This window comes from Balaenoptera musculus, chromosome 9 (assembly GCF_009873245.2).
Source record: "Balaenoptera musculus isolate JJ_BM4_2016_0621 chromosome 9, mBalMus1.pri.v3, whole genome shotgun sequence".
Lineage (NCBI taxonomy): Eukaryota > Metazoa > Chordata > Mammalia > Artiodactyla > Balaenopteridae > Balaenoptera > Balaenoptera musculus.
In genome coordinates, this window is record NC_045793.1 from 34,630,814 (window position 1) to 34,647,574 (window position 16,761).

Genomic DNA, 16,761 nt, shown 5'->3' on the forward strand with positions numbered 1-16,761 from the left:
CACCATAAGGTGGTTACAAGATAGATGAAGTGAAACACAAAATAAGACAAAATCAAAAGTGAATCAAGCCAAACCCAACTAATAATGGGGAAGCAACTCCAAAGGTTTTTCCACTACAGAGTAGAGTCAATTGATTCATATTTGTATGCAGATGTGGGACATATTTTTTTCTATTTGCAGGGGCTGGAGTTTTACTATCCTTGTGTGTTGATAATAAATAACTTGCAATTGAAAGAATGCCCTCCTTGTACTCAAAAGACAATAGGTCAAATTCACTTTTCTGCCTGTGTGATTGTAAGTGAGTCTGATAACCTGTTTGAGCTTCAGTTTTTTCATCTATAAAATGAGGATAAAAGTCTTTACTTAAATCGTTGGAGTGTTTGATTCAACTTGTGACTGTGGCTACTATTATCTTGCATTCTGGGGCTTTCAACTAGTCCATGAGGTCCTGTGATCAATCTTCTCAACAAACTGATGTTTCACGGCTATATACTTTCCATAACCATAAAAAAATTAAAACAGAAGTATATTTTTTTGATTCTAAAGGAACATTATTCTTCAGGGATAAGTGGAAAGTAAAACTACAACTTTGTAACTGAAGGCCTTTCATACATGAGGGCACAATTACTTGAGCAGTTTGATTTATGTAAATAATGTAGTAACAGGTGCCTTTAAAACATAGAGAACCAAAAATAATTATATGTACTAGTTAGGTAAAACAAAGACAAGATAAATTTTACTTTTTTTTTTTCTCCAGAAATACTAGTAATATCTGCGAAAATTGAGTGATAAAATGTACTTATGAAACAAAGCCATTTTCTGCCGTTTGCCAATCAAAATGAATAATTTTAAAGTCTCATTTTCAATTAGGTTATTTTAATATTTAACTACCTAAAATTCCCCAATCATATTTTTTAGAAAATGGTTACACTAGAATACTGCAGTTCTAATGATGACATTTTATTATGATAAAAATGACTTCATTAATTGATGACCATATATCAACTCATAAAGTAGATAAGGGATATAAAAAGTTTTCAAGCCTAAGATAATATAAACCAATTTGAATTGTTAGATTTTCTTTTTTTAGGAATAAACATTTATGATCCTTTTATTCTTACAAAATACATAAATTTATTTGTTATAAATTCACCTGCATTAAGTGGCCTATGAATTTCTTTTATAAGGTCTGCATAAGTCGGCAATATATTGATGTTATCCCAAATCTTACCATTAAGATATACTAAAAATTTAAAATGTAATGTATTTGCAGCATAATGATACAAGAGATGACAAGTGTTATAGGGAAGTTTGGATTTTTGTCACAGATATTCCTATTTATGGCTTTGGATCTATTTTAGAACATGTAAAAATTTTTTTTAAAAACACATTGATGACTTTCCAAGATATTTGAAATATGACCTTTTGAAGAAGTCATTCTTGTTTCTCCTTTATTCTCCGCATCCTTGAAAGAACATTCACAACTTCATAATGAAAATGATATCAAAAAGTCACTATATGGAGGATGAAAAATAGTACATTTAAGCATTACATGAGAGCTTTGTTTTAAGTTGAAAGTAACTGTGAAGTATAAAGCATCATTTAAACACAATTGTTGATTTCTGAAGCAAAATGTCTTTTGTTTTATAAAAGTCTTATTAATAAATATTAATGTTTAAGTCTTAATGCCATTAGATAAATATTTTTTAAAGAAGTTAAGACTTTTTACTGAATCTAGCTTAAATAATTAACTTGTATATTTCTACATTTACAGGAAACAATTTAATTGTATGAGAAGCTTCTAAAAAGAATATAAGCTGTAGTATTAACTTACTTAAATACAGCCATAAGCACTAAACATAAATATGTCTAATAATATCAAAATATAATGTTACAACTGGACAATTCTTTCTTATTAAAGGAAGAATACATCTTTCATTCATTCAGTTGGTTTGTTGAATTGGAAAGGACATTTCCTCATCTCATTATTTCTCCAAGAGAGAATATGCTCAATTTTAATTTTAATTTTAATTTTTGATACACTATAATCTCTGAAAACAAAATGCAGTTAAATATTGTACTGAAGTTTTAGAAAATAATTGTGGAGGCCCAATTGAGTATTTATGTATGATATTGTAAGATTAAATAAGATAATATATGCAAAGTATATAGCATAGTCCTTTCTATAGGCTGTTCACTCAACAAACAAGAAAAGGTACAAAATCTATTATTTAAAAACCTAGGGCTAGATGTGTTTCAAAATTATCAATACTTTAAATTTTGAAAGGTAATATGGTACATATTCCTTGATACCCTGCAGAGTCCAAGACAGCATCCCATAATCAAACGCATTAATATACCTGCAGCAGTACATATGAATATCTACTGTAAGGAGGATAAAGAAAGACTTTAAATAACCTTACTTCATTTCAGGTTTGATTTTACCACCAACTGAGTTTGTGCCAAACATAAAAAACAAAAAGAAAACTCCTACTTTCAGAGCTTTTTGGATTTTGGAATTGCAGTTAAGAGGTGGAGGACTAATAGAATTGTAATGCAATTGGACTAGGAAAATAGGGCTGTATCTACATCAAAAGGTTGAATGCATAATCTTAGAAATAGGGCAAACTAACTATTTAATTAATGAGGATTTACCTGACAATGTAACACACACAAACTTCAAATAAGCATTTTGCAAAATGTGAGAAAAAAAATCAATGGAACCAAGGGGAAAAATAAAGTTTAGAATCGGAATAGATTTCCCTATGTGTAGTTAGAACATGGGAGTTAACCATCTTTGGCACTAGGTCCTCTCATCTTCTATTCTGTGCATCCTCCAACGATCATCTCAGTTATCACCTCAGTGTAGATGTTATGTAAATTTTATCCACAGTCCATACCTTACCTCTGAATTCCATACCCATAAATGCAGCTGCCTACTTCACATACCTTCTTGGACACTTTCAAAACATCACAAACTCAGCGTGTTCAAAACTGAACTTAAAATTCTCTGTCCCCCTCAAAAAACCTAGTCTTCTCTGTGAAAGCCATCACTATCTATTTAGTCACTTAAGCCAGAAACCTCAGGTGTCATTTCTTAATCCATTTCTAAACATCTCTTGAATCCGTCTGTTCGTTTCCATGTGACTATGCAACCCTTATCACATGACCCTAGTTCAAGCAGCCCTTTTTTCTTTCCTAGACTCTCTCATTTTACCTCTCTAAAATTCATCCCACTGAATTGCTACTGCCCCCTTTCTTATGGTAAAGAAAATAAGACATCTTTCTATACCGAAAAGATGGCATGAATTGGCCCTACTGGCCTCCCCAGCCTCATACCACACTCTGCTCTAGTCCTATCATCTCCTTTCAGTGCATTTTTTTTCATCTTGTTTCTTCCCACCAGGGTCTTCACATATGCTGCTTTATCTCCCTAAATGTTTTTTCTACTCTTCCTCTCTTTATTTCCTACTCATCCTCCAGATCCAGCCCTATCATCCCTTCTTTAGGAAAGTTGTCCCTAACTTCTGTCTAGATAATCTTTTTCTACAGGCTCATAGTCATGTGTATCTCTCCTGCCTATCACTTGTTTCACTTGAAAATTTACAGTCATTTGTGTGATTATTAGATTAAAATCTGTCTCTTCCACCTGTCCATAAACTGCATGGGGAGAGGGACCATGTTTCACTTTATTCATCATTGTTACCCACACAACTGGCTACTATATATAGGCACACACATATCTATTAAGTGAATGAATCAGTGAAATTAATAGCAGAAACTGTCATTTGAGTGACTCGTTCCCATTTTATCTAGGTCTTTCTGCACCTTTTACTTTCACAGGGTTTATCACATTGTGTTATAATTATATTTTAATTATCTATTTCTCCTAGTAGACTGTGAACTCTTTGAAGACTGGGTTATGTCTATTTTGTTCATAATTATATCCCCAGAGCTTATCACAGTCACATAAAACCTGATGTGTAGTGGCACTCAAAAATATTTATAGAATTAATGAATACTAAGCCTGAGAATGCAATGCCAAATATATTTTAAAGTATTATGGCTTAAGTTATCTGCATTTTTCATATTAACTTATTTTGGTTATTGATGATATTTCCAGTTGACTTTAGTGTGTACATGGCTGCTGTGTAATTTTGAAGTCAATGGGAAGTGGTTAGTGTCTGCTGTGATTCTTAGTTGATATTTATGGCTCTAAATTTCTATATACACATACTCTTATAAAACAGATCAGACTAAATAAACCACAGTTATTTCTGGCATTAGTTCTAATTCTTTTAAAGATATAAAATGGTAATTTTCCTGAGATACTAACATAAACAAAGCAAATCAATGCAAGTATAAATGGAGATAGATGGAGTTGTAAGGGAAGCTTAGTCTTTACAGTAATAATATGAGTGCTCATGGAGTGCAAGCATTTTTACTGCTAGAACACTATTGAATTAGGAAAACTATGCTTAATAATATTCATGCCTCTTTAAAGTCTCTTAAGTGTGGATGTCTTCTAAAGACACACCATTGGAATTATCCAAATTCAAGTGATAGGGACTGAAGGAATATGTTACAATCACATTTTATATTATTATCCATTAAATAGCTTTGGATTATATAATGATCAGCTGAAATATGCTGACAGTTATTCAGAAACCTAAGTAAAACTTTTGATGAACCCGGCCCTACTTTGTTCAGTAGTTATTTCTTGATCAGACAAGCTCGACTGTATAATTTTAGGTTTAGTCAGGATGAGATTTATGGGTATATCATATCCAAAGACTGCTGTGAAGAAAGTAAGATTTGAAGAAACGAGTTATTAATCTTTGCTACAGAATATTAACAAACGTCATGTGGCTTTTATGAGTAGGTATCTAGGAGGTTGTAGATTCATAAGCCCCCCAAAATAGATTTCTTCTTATATACCTCAGCTACTAGGAACATAATTAATAGTTACCTATTACTCACTTGTGAAGTCCAAGCTTTTACTTCATTTATTAATTTCAACCTTAGTACAAAATTAACAAAATTAAATGAGGGTTGTCATGTTGTAGTGAATGGGATTGTCTGTCTTGCTTTTTGATGGGGTTGTGTGTATACACCTGCCTGTATGTGTGTGTGTGTGTGTGTGTGTGTGTGTTTAGTGGTAGTGCATGTATTTTTATTTACTATCACTAGATAGTAAATATGTATAGAATAAATATTTTTCTTGCTGAAAATATTTCTGTTTCTGTTTTTGCAGATAGTCTAAACACACTCATTAGGTAGGTGCCCATATTTGCCTGATTGATTTGTTTGGCTAGTCAAATTAATGGTGATAAAATGTCTTGTTATTCAGATGATTGCTTGTGTGATGTTTGCAACCACTTTTTAGTTTTGAATTTCAAAAGGCCAGTACCCAGAAGGTGTTTCATCTCCTCCCAGGTTCTGTGCCCTCAGTTTAGATAAGTGATCTCCAGGTGGATGGTGACACATGGATCATAGACCTGCTTTCTGGAGAGGAATGACTTTCCCTTGGGACTGGCTTTAACAAAGAACAAACTCTCATTAAATGTTTGCTGAGTGAATGTTAAAAGAATTAGCTGAGGGCTTTTACAATTATCTTATGGTTTCTCTATAAAAAGGTAACTTTTTAAAGAGGCTATCATATATATGCATATATATGAATTATGTTTTAAAGTATTTATATGATTTGTAGCAATATTTAAGAAGATATGATACAAGTAGACAATATTATAGACAGAGAATCACAGGGTTGGTGAAATCCTTCAAAGTTGTTTTTTTTTGTTTTTGTTTTTTTGTACAACAACCCACCCAATTGTTTCTAAAATTTCCTCATTCAAAATACTCTCCTTGTTGTTTATCTACTGGATAGGACAGAAACCCATATGAGAACTAAATCAAAAGACTACAGTGTGGAACAATGAAACGTAAATTGGGAGAATTAATTCATGTATTTAGGAGCATAATTTGAAAACCACTGTGTGAAAATAAGAATGCCTCCTTCTAGCCAGCACTGCTTGCCTGGCCTGCATTACTCCATAGCTCTTCTACCTAGCAGGAGATTTTAAATACAAATGCATATAGGGCCACATAACATTTTGTTAGCCTTAATTTCTAATTAAATATTTGCTGATTTACAGAGTTGAAACCTCCCAAGACTGATCTAAACTCTGGAATTAAAAAACAAAACAAACAAAAAAAACCTTCAGGTATCAGATACCCTAAATCATCTTCTGTTGTGTCAGAGAATGAGATCTGACTTTTTTCTACGGCATTGGGCTGCTGGCTCATGGATTTCCATCAATGCTCTCAATAGTCAGGATTCCTGCATCTATTCTAGTCTAAAAATAGGAGTAGGAAAAAAACCCCTACAGTTACATAATTTTTTTTTAACATCTTTATTGGAGTATAATTGCTTTACGATGGTGTGTTTGTTTCTGCTGTATAATAAAGTGAATCAGCTATACATATATCCCTGTATCTCCTCTCTGTTGCGTCTCCCTCCCACCCTCCCTATCCCACCCCTCTAGGTGGACACAGAGCACGGAGCTGATCTCCCTGTGCTGTGCAGCTGCTTCCCACTAGCTATCTATTTTACATTTGGTAGTGTATATATGTCCATGCCACTCTCTCACTTCGTCCTAGCTTACCCTTCCCCCTCCCCGTGTCCTCAAGTCCATTCTCTATGTCTGCTTCTTTACTCCTGTCCTGACCCCAGGTTCTTCAGAACTTTTCTTTTTTTTTAGATTCCATATATATGTGTTAGCATACGGTATTTGTTTTACTCTTTCTGACTTACTTCACTCTGTATGAGTCTCTAGGTCCATCCACCTCACTACAAATAACTCAATTTTGTTCCTTTTTATGGCTGAGTAATATTCCATTGTATATATGTGCCACATCTTCTTTATCCATTCATCTGTTGATGGACACTTAGGTTGCTTCCATGTCCTGGCTATTGTAAATAGAGCTTCAATGAACATTGTGGTACATGACTCTTTTTGAATTAGATACATACATTCTGTATTTGTGATTGTGATTCCCCAGTGATTATATTTTCTACAACCAGAATGCTTTTTGCTTCCTGACCAATTTCTTCCCATTAGCTTGTTGTACTTGCAGGAATTTACGTATTTCTAATTTAAAAAAAAATACTTCAATTGACCCATTAAGCACATTGCTCTGGTTCTCTTATTAATGAATCTAAGCATTTTTTTAAAAATTTATTTATTTTTGGCTGTGTTGCGTCTTCGTTTCTGTGCGAAGGTTTTCTCTAGTTGTGGCAAGCGGGGGCCACTCTTCATTGCGGTGCGCGGGCCTCTCACTATCGTGGCCTCTCTTGTTGTGGAGCACAGGCTCCAGATGCGCAGGCTCAGTAATTGTGGCTCACGGGCCTAGTTGCTCCGTGGCATGTGGGATCTTCCCAGACCAGGGCTCGGACCCGTGTCCCCTGCATTGGCAGGCAGATTCTCAACCGCTGCACCACCAGGGAAGCCCCTAAGCATTTTTTATAGCTCATCAATAGATGCATTTCTAATTTTTAAAAATACCCACATCCCTTTATTAGAGTATGAGAACTTAACTACATTTGAAACATATTTTAAAAAAATAATTGGATGTTTTAAGCTAAGTTTCATTTTTGTAACTCCAAATAATGGAACTTTTTGAAAAAAAACAACATAATTTCTATCGAAAGCCTAGTTTGAGATAATTGATATTGGGTTAATGGTCTAACCAGGTGATCCTCTAGGTTAGTGTATTTAAATATGGAGTCTGAAGTATAAATTGGTTTGGAAAACATTGCTCTGCCTGCTGTAAGTCCTGTCTAAGGTATCTAAGGGTCAAGTCAGATTACTATAAAGTTATATGTTTGGGCTTTCACTTGAGCTGATTCATATTATGCTTTGGGCCTTTGATCAAGAATAAATGTAGTGGATGTTATGGTGCATAGCCAACGTTATCCCCTTTATGACTGAACCACTCTTGCCTCCACCTGATCCTGTTTCCCTCACCCTACTGCAGCGCCGATTCTGAGAGCACCCCCTAATAAACATACTACAGGCAAGTTTCAGATTATGTTTCCCGGCTAACTCAATTTACGACAATAAATATTTATTTTTAAATATGGGCGTATAAAGAATTTCACTACCTATTTTGCAAGTTGGAATTTTGTTCAAGATATCATTCAAGTCTTCCATGAAAAAATCTAGTTTATAAATTCTCAGATATTATTCTGAAAAATATTTGTCTTTCCTCAGAGCTAGCATGATTTAATTACTTATTAAGAAATATATATTAGGTTGAACTATACAGAAGGGACAATTCGTAGATCAAAAATTGTCAAATATCTGCAATTTCACAAGGCTCCACCTAATATGTTTTAAAAATTTTCCTTTTTCCTTGGCTGTCAGGATGCTCATGGGTAAATTTTGTACTCAATTGCAATATTAATCTTCAGCCTACATTTTCTGGTGTAAATACCTCTCACCACATTTACACCTAATATTTATTTATAATGTTTTGGAAAAGAGGGAGAATATAGGTAAATAAATTCTTTTAAATGAAATAAAACAGATCTCTGCACATAGACAAAACCTTGGACTTAAGCTGACCATCATTATTTTTAGTTTGCAATAACAGCATGCCAGAGAGATAATGCTGAGACATAATTCAGAGTTAGGAGATATGTCTTACTTATTACTCTCAATAGCAAAACTTCCCTACATCTGGGTGGTCTTAATTTCTTTGATAGTCCAAAGAACCAAATCACAATCTACAGCTGCTCTAGCCTTCTAGGTGAAGACTTTGGTATTCTGATTATGGTTTACCTGCTTACTCTAGTGGGTTCCCAAAGCTCTCTGCAGTCACCATAGTTATTCACACACTGTACTTTAATGATTCATTCATAAAATCACCATTGAACACATATGAACACATATTTTTATGTGCCTGCTGTGTGACCCTCTCTGGGTTATGTATAGGAAGTATGGCAGTCCAGCAGCCAGCAAGATAAATGCAGCCCTTGCCCTTGGAGATCTCTTATTTTTCTTCCCTGACTAGACTACGAGTTCTTTGAAGGCAGATACTGTGGTTATCTCCCTTTTACCTTCAGTGCACGACTCAGTGCACACACACTTGACACTCAAAAATATTTCTTAAATAAATGAATAAATGAACAATGGCAACATATTGTTTCATTTACTTCATCTCACCAACTACCAAGACCTTCAGTGAAACCAATCCAATAGATAGTTTTATAGTTGTGTCTTCAGATCCCAGGCAATTTAAAAGTATTTTAAAATTGACTGCACATGGTTTCACTGATGTTTTACATTTAGTTGTCTCATTGTTCTGATATCAGTCCATACTTGGAAAAGACAGAGGTTTACTGGGGAGTAATTTAATTACATTCCATTTAATCTTCCCTGGCTCCACTGATCTTTCAGACTCTCATGCTTAGTTTATAGATGTTGTATACATAGGATCCAAGAGAGTCTTCACTTTTGCCTGCTAAACCCTTGTATTTCCCTATAAATAACCAATAATTTAGGCAGAATTAGAATTTCATATTTTTTATTGTGTCTCTGTATAGAGTGATCTAATGAGATGGTAGTTTTGCTTTGAGAAAGGAAAAGTATTCATGTGAATTCCTTTTCATGACTAATATTTGTGACTGTCTCCCAACTTCTTTTCTTCTTTCATTTTGATCTTTTACATTTGAGTTTTCCTTCTTTCTGTCCCCTATCCCAGGACCATCTCCTTCCAACACCTGATTTATAACCATTTTCTCTTTCAATTAGTTTTTAAAAACCACTGCTTCTTGTGGCATTTTAAATTCATTGTATACATTACTGAGCTTTTGCTTTGTATTCCAGTCATTTCAATCAGGAGCCAATATCTTGTAGTGTTTAGGAAGCCAGGCCCTGTATTCCAGTTCCATCCCTTACTAGCAGAGTGATAACAGCCACACCATTTAACCTCTCTAAGTCTCAGTGGCTTCAGTTATATGGTGCAATGCGGGTACTATTGATACCTATCTCCTAACGTTGTAACAAGGATTAAATGAAACAATGTGTGTAAAATGCTTAGCACAGTGCCTGATACCTGCTGCATATTATTATTTTTATCATCATCATCATTTTTGCTGTAGTTGATATTAATATTGCCCAAGTATATTGTAAATTCCTAGAGCCCTAGGATCACATTTATGACTTCCCTTGGACTCCTGATGTAACACAAAATGCAATAAGTACTCTAATGATGCTTTTAGCATCCATAGATGAAAAGTGAAAAATGAATTAGTTAATGAATGTTGTAAATTCTGATCCAGCATACTTTTCTTAAAATAATATACAGTGTTCTTTAGCATTCAGTTACGTTGTGTGAAAGTCCTTCAGATTTGTGAATCTGAAAATGCTGTTTATAATGTATATTTTGTAAATGTATATGGATTAAGAAGGATTAATTTAAAATTGTAGGATAATCTAAATAGCTACCCCCAAAAAATTACCACAGGCATTTTAATGAAATGTTGTTTTACAACTTTAAAGCTCACAGCAATTTAATTAGTAATATGTGTAATCTTTATTACCAATCTTAATCTTTTTTATATGACTGAAAAATTATTTTATGGTAGTACAATTAAAATAATGCTAAAAATGTCAGCATAACAGAATTAAACTAAAGTAACTACTACAATATTGTACCCCAAACCAGCTAATTTAAATGCAAAATACTTTGTAAAGGCTATTTATCTGAGCTAATGCATGTTAAGGGATTTAAGGAGTAGTTTGTGTAGCTGAAATAAAAGGAAAAATAAGCACTGTACAGCAATCTTTACTATTGTTTAACACGAGGGAAATATTAAATAGGTTTATATATAGGCCACTTGAGGAAAATGTATTAGAAGTCACATCGCAGCACAGTAAATATAAAGGGGACTGGCAGGCAATACTATTTTCAGAGGTTTTTAAAGGGAAAGCTTGAAATACTTAAAATTGTCCTTATACAAATAATGGTATATCATTAACTATGATAGCTAGACTGAAGATGCCCAGAATTTTATGTCTATGATTTGAAAAAGGGATTTCAATATACTGGATAGTTGCTTAGTTGGCACATGACACTGGTTAGATTTTTCTCTGAATGCTTCTTTCTGTCAATTCATAATGATTCTACCAAAGTATTGTTATTATAAAGTGAGAATATGGAAGGGTTTAAAATTAAGATTTTTAAAAAATTAAAATAAACTCAGTATAGAAACTCTGGAAAATACAGAAAACTGAAAAAAATCACTTAGATTTTCACCACCCATAAAGTATCAGACAATATTTAGTATATATATTTCTAGTCTCTGCTCCCTCATGGAAAATTTTTTAAAATCTTTAATTAAAAATGGAGTGATTATAGCCAATGGAATATTTATATGTAATATAAAGGAATACAAGAGATATATGTTATATAAAAATCACTAATAATAGTAAATCAGCTGTGTTTTCCTTTTATTATTTTAGTCATTCTTTTTCAGACCCTCAAAAAGTTTTGCTGCTTTTATATTTATTCCAAGTTGGTTTCATTTGCATATTATTTTAAGAGCTATTCTTAAACACTTGGTTAGCATTTAAAATATTTTAGTAAGTTTAAATGACTTCTCAAAAACTATAGTCCATTAATATCTTATGTAAATTATGACAGAAGCATAGACAATAAATTAGAAAGAAACTAGATGTTATAGTGTTTATTGTCATAATCCAATTGCTGAAAGTGGAACTCGTTTACCAGATGATGCTACACATTGCATTTGTTTGGTTTCTATTTGGTAGGTCCCAGCACACCTGGAAAGTTCTGCTAGAACTCAGCTACAGAAAGTTCAGAGACAGCAAGTAAAACCTTTCATGACCTTTGACCACAAGGTCGTCCACCAGACTCTTAAACGGTCACACCCTCCAACACCAAGCAGTGCACTTCTGGTACAGCATGGACACCCGTCTCCCGAGAGTGACACTGGGCTCACTGGAAATCCACTCACCAAGTTGCTAACTCTTGGGAAAGAAGATGGCAATGTGGAATGGCATGTATGTCTAATGGCTGCTTATGAAAATATATAATCAGTTTCTTGGGAAAAAAAATACCTCAAGAAATTGAAGTCAAATTTTTATAGTAAACATTCCATATGCAAATTTATTTAGGATGTCTTAATTTATTAATTTGTAATAATTAGTTATGCCCATAAGAATTGTTATGCATAAAATATAACAATTCATTTTTTAACACTCATTTCAGTTTTGTATCAATGTGAGTCAAAGCAGGTTCTAATAGTAATTTATGTTAAGAAGATTTAGCTTTAATTGTAATGGTTTTCTGATAACTTTAGTTAAAATATTTATCAACAGTTACATTATCTAAAGTACCCATTAAGATAAAACAAGCAAAAGAATAAATAACAGTAAACATGTGCTCTAGAAATGTTTATCAGAATGAGACTAATAATCTTCTTGCACTTAATATTTTGTAGAATTATATCAGAATTTATTACTATTGATTATCTATCCATTCATTTCTATTTTCAACAAATACTTGCCTACCATTTACTAAATAAGAGGAAATTAGAGGTGCTGAGGATACAAAATGGATGAGTGTCTAGCTTCGTGGAGTTCATAATTATTGTGACTTGCTTGTAAATGAACCTTCAAAAAATACTGAAGAATGAGTAGAAGTGGGAAAAAACTAGAACTGGGAAAAAGAGTTCCTTTAATATCTCAATGTAGAAAAACTACATCAGTAACTGAGCTTTCTATTCTTTTCTTTTTCTTTTTTTCCATTTGATTTTTACATGGAGACATGGTTCTATGATCTACCAGATTTAATTTCCCAATCTACATTCCTGGTGATTATTACTGATTTCAGGTCACTGCTTTTTAGCTAAGTCTGTAGCCTCCAGGTACAAAAGAGTAATGCTCAGTATATCATTATTTGAATTCCAAATGATAGAGGAAGATTTTCTTTTGCAAATTTTATGTTAATCTAGAAAAGAGAAAAGAATAAGGATCTGGTAGATTGTTTAATAAAATATAATACAACCACAAAACAGGACTAGTTGAAATCCAAAACTGAACATAAATCTCTACATGTATATTTACTTAAACTTTTCAGTAGTGGATATACAAAGAATTTTCAAAAAAATATGTAAAACTAGGTTCTCTATTCACTCTATGAAGATAATAAAAAATATATGTAGGTTGAAAATCATCTGTACAGTAAATATTAGAACTCACTCAATACAATTTATCTTACAACCACCTTCTTCCCAAGTTCACTTCCTTGTGTGGAAGAGTGATTCCCAAAGGAAAAAACAAATCCCAAAGGATATGCATATGCCAGTCAATTCTAGGCAAAACCCAGAATATGATCTTATTATGTGTCTTATGAAATACGTCTTCTAAGAAATGAGAAAGGATAAGTAACATATATAAGTCTTCTCAGTTTTTCTTAGATAATATTTTTATTCCTTAGGCACACAGATTACCTTTTATTTTATAATAAGTTTGTATAAGAGAAATTTACCTGATCTTAATGGACCTTTAGGTGGTGTCAGTCAAAAGGAGTTGCATGGCTGGGAAGGGTTGAAAGCCTCATTAAGTGCAATGGTCTAGGGACAACATGCACATTGGCCGCAAACAAACACTTTCTATTTTTTTAACCATTGTTCTTTAAACTGTGTATATGTCTCCTCAACCGTTAATGTCAATCATAATTTTATTCCATCTGTTATAGTTTTAATGTGTGTTCTCTTTGAATTTGACTTATCATGTACACATTTTCACATACTGCCATCAATTCCAGTCTTGCTATCTTTAGTAGCTAAGAGGTATCCAACTTGTTGCCATTTCCTAATATTCTTTTTTCAACATCTTTATTGGAGTATAATTGCTTTACAATGTTGCATTAGTTTCTGCTGTATAACAAAGTGAATCAGCTATATGTATACATATATCCCAATATCCCCTCCCTCTTGCATCTGCCTCCCACCCTCCCTATCCCACCCCTTTAGGTGGACACAAAGCACTGAGCTGTTCTCCCCATGCGATGCAGCTGCTCCCCACTAGCTATCTGTTTTACATTTGGTAGTGTAAATATGTCAATGCTACTCTCTCACTTCGTCCCAGTTTACCCTTCCCCTTCCCTGTGTCCTCAAGTCCATTCTCTACGTCTGCATCTTTATTCCTGTCCTTCCCCTAGGTTCATCAGAACCTTTTTTTTTTTTTTTTTAGATTCCATATATATGTGTTAGCATATGGTATTTGTTTTTCTCTTTCTGACTTCACTCTGTATGACAGACTCTAGATCCATCCACCTCAATACAAATAACTCAATTTCGTTTCTTTTTATGACTGAGTAATATTCTATTGTATATATGTGCCACATCTTCTTTATCCATTCATCTGTCGATGGACACCTAGGTTGCTTCCATGTTCCGGCTATTGAGAATAATGCTGCAATGAACGTAACATTGTGGTACATGACTCTTTTTGAATTATGGTTTTCTCAGGGTATATGCCCAGTAGTGGGATTGCTGGGTCATATGGTAGTTCTATTTTTAGTTTTTTAAGGAGCCTCCATACTGTTCTCCATAGTGACTGTATCAATTTACACTCCCACCAACAGTGCAAGAGGGTCCCTTTTTCTCCACACCCTCTCCAGCAATTATTGTTTGTAGATTTTTTGATGATGGCCATTCTGACCGGTGTGAGGTGATACCTCATTGTAGCTTTGAGTTGCATTTCTCTAATGATTTGTGATGCTGAGCATCCTTTCATATGTTTGTTGGCAATCTGTATATCTTCTTTAGAGAAATGTCTATTTAGATCTTCTGCCCAGTTTTGGACTGGGTTGTTTGTTTTTTTGATATTGAGCTGCATGAGCTCCTTGTATATTTTGGAGATTAATCCTTTGTCAGTTGTTTCATTTGCAAATATTTTCTTCCATTCTGAGCGTTGTCTTTTCATCTTGTTTATGGTTTCCTTTGCTGTGCAAAAGCTTTTAAGTTTCATTAGGTCCCACTTGTTTATTTGAACTGTGATTAAAAATCTTCCAACAAACAAAGCCCAGGACCAGATGACTTCACAGGCAAATTCTAGCAAACATTTAGAGAAGAGCTAACACTTATGCTTCTCAAACTCTTCCAAAATATAGCAGAGGGAGGAACACTCCCAAACTCATTCTACAAAGCCACCATCACCCTGATACCAAAACCAGACAAAGATGTCACAAAAAAAGAAAACTACGCACCAATATCACTGATAAACATAGATGCAAAAATCCTCAACAAACTACTAGCAAACAGAATCCAACAGCACATTAAAAGGATCACATACCACCATCAAGTGGGGTTTATCCCAGGAATACAAGGATTCTTCAATATTCACAAATCAATCAATGTGATACACCATATTAACAAACTGAAGGATAAAAACCATATGATCATCTCAATAGATGCAGAAAAAGCTTTTGACAAAATTCAACACCAATTTATGATAAAAACTCTCCAGAAAGTAGTCATAGAGGGAACTTACCTCAACATCCTAATATTCTTTGATTGCTGCTAAGAGTCATTGTCACAAAGCAGAAAGTTTGCAGTCTTCAGAGTCAGACACCATGAGGTTAGAACCACCACTTAGTTGTTGTGTGGTCTCAATCCTTAACCTCTCTCACCAACATTTCTATGGGTTGAAGAGTTGTCTTTTTTTAATATATATATATAAATATATTTATTTATTTACATTTTACTTTTGGCCGTGTTGGGTCTTCATTGCGGCGAGTGGGGGCTACTCTTCATTGAGGTGCGCGGGCTTCTCATTGCGGTGGCTTCTCTTGTTGTGGAGCACGGGCTCTAGGCACGCAGGCTTCAGTAGTTGTTGTATGTGGGCTCAGTAGTTGTGGCTTGTGGGCTCTAGAGTGCAGGCTCAGTAGTTGTGGCACACGAGCTTTGTTGCTCCATGGCATGTGGGATCTTCCTGGGCCAGGGATCGAACCTGTGTCCCCTACATTGGCAGGCGGATTCTTCATCACTGCTCCACCAGGGAAGTCCTTGAAGAGTTGTTTTGATGCTTACATTTTCCAGGCGGGTTGGGGGGAGCTTCTGTGATCTTTTATTTTTATAATTATTTTAACATTATTTTATTTTTTCAGCTTTATTGTGAAATAATTGACATAATCACTATATATGTTTGAGGCATACAGCATGATGATTTAATTTACATATACTGTGACATGATTACCACAATAAGTTCAGCTAACATCCATCTATCATATACAGTAAAAAAAAAAGAAAGAAGAAAAGAAAAAAATTTTCCTCTTAACGACTTTCCTGTATGTCATACGACATTGTTAAATATAGTCATCACATTGTAGTACATTATATTATATAAGTACTGGTTGTAGTACTTATATAAGTACTAGGGTACTTATTTATCTTAGTATTGAAGTTTGTACCTTTTGACCACCTTCCTCCAATTCCTCACCACTCCCCCAGCCAACTTCTGGTAGCCACAAGTCTGATCTCTTTTTTTTTTTTTTTTTAACGTCTTTATTGGAGTATAATTGCTTTACAATGGTGTGTTAGTTTCTGCTTTATAACAAAGTGAATCAGTTATACATATGTCCCCATATCTCTTCCCTCTTGCATCTCCCTCCCTCCCAACCTCCCTATCCCACCCCTCTAGGTGGTCACAAAGCACCGAGCTGATC

At 34.1% G+C, this 16,761-nt stretch overlaps 1 protein-coding gene across 1 annotated transcript in view; it reads left to right on the plus strand.

Annotated features, from left to right (window-relative positions):
• The first annotated feature begins 247 nt into the window (after positions 1 to 247).
• TFEC (transcription factor EC) overlaps positions 248 to 16,761 on the plus strand; it is a 66,622-nt gene continuing 50,108 nt past the window's right edge. Inside the window, 2 exon segments of the mRNA XM_036864523.1 lie at positions 248 to 294; positions 11,838 to 12,089. Coding sequence (XP_036720418.1) covers positions 11,910 to 12,089 — 180 coding nt within the window. The 5' untranslated portion in view covers positions 248 to 294; positions 11,838 to 11,909.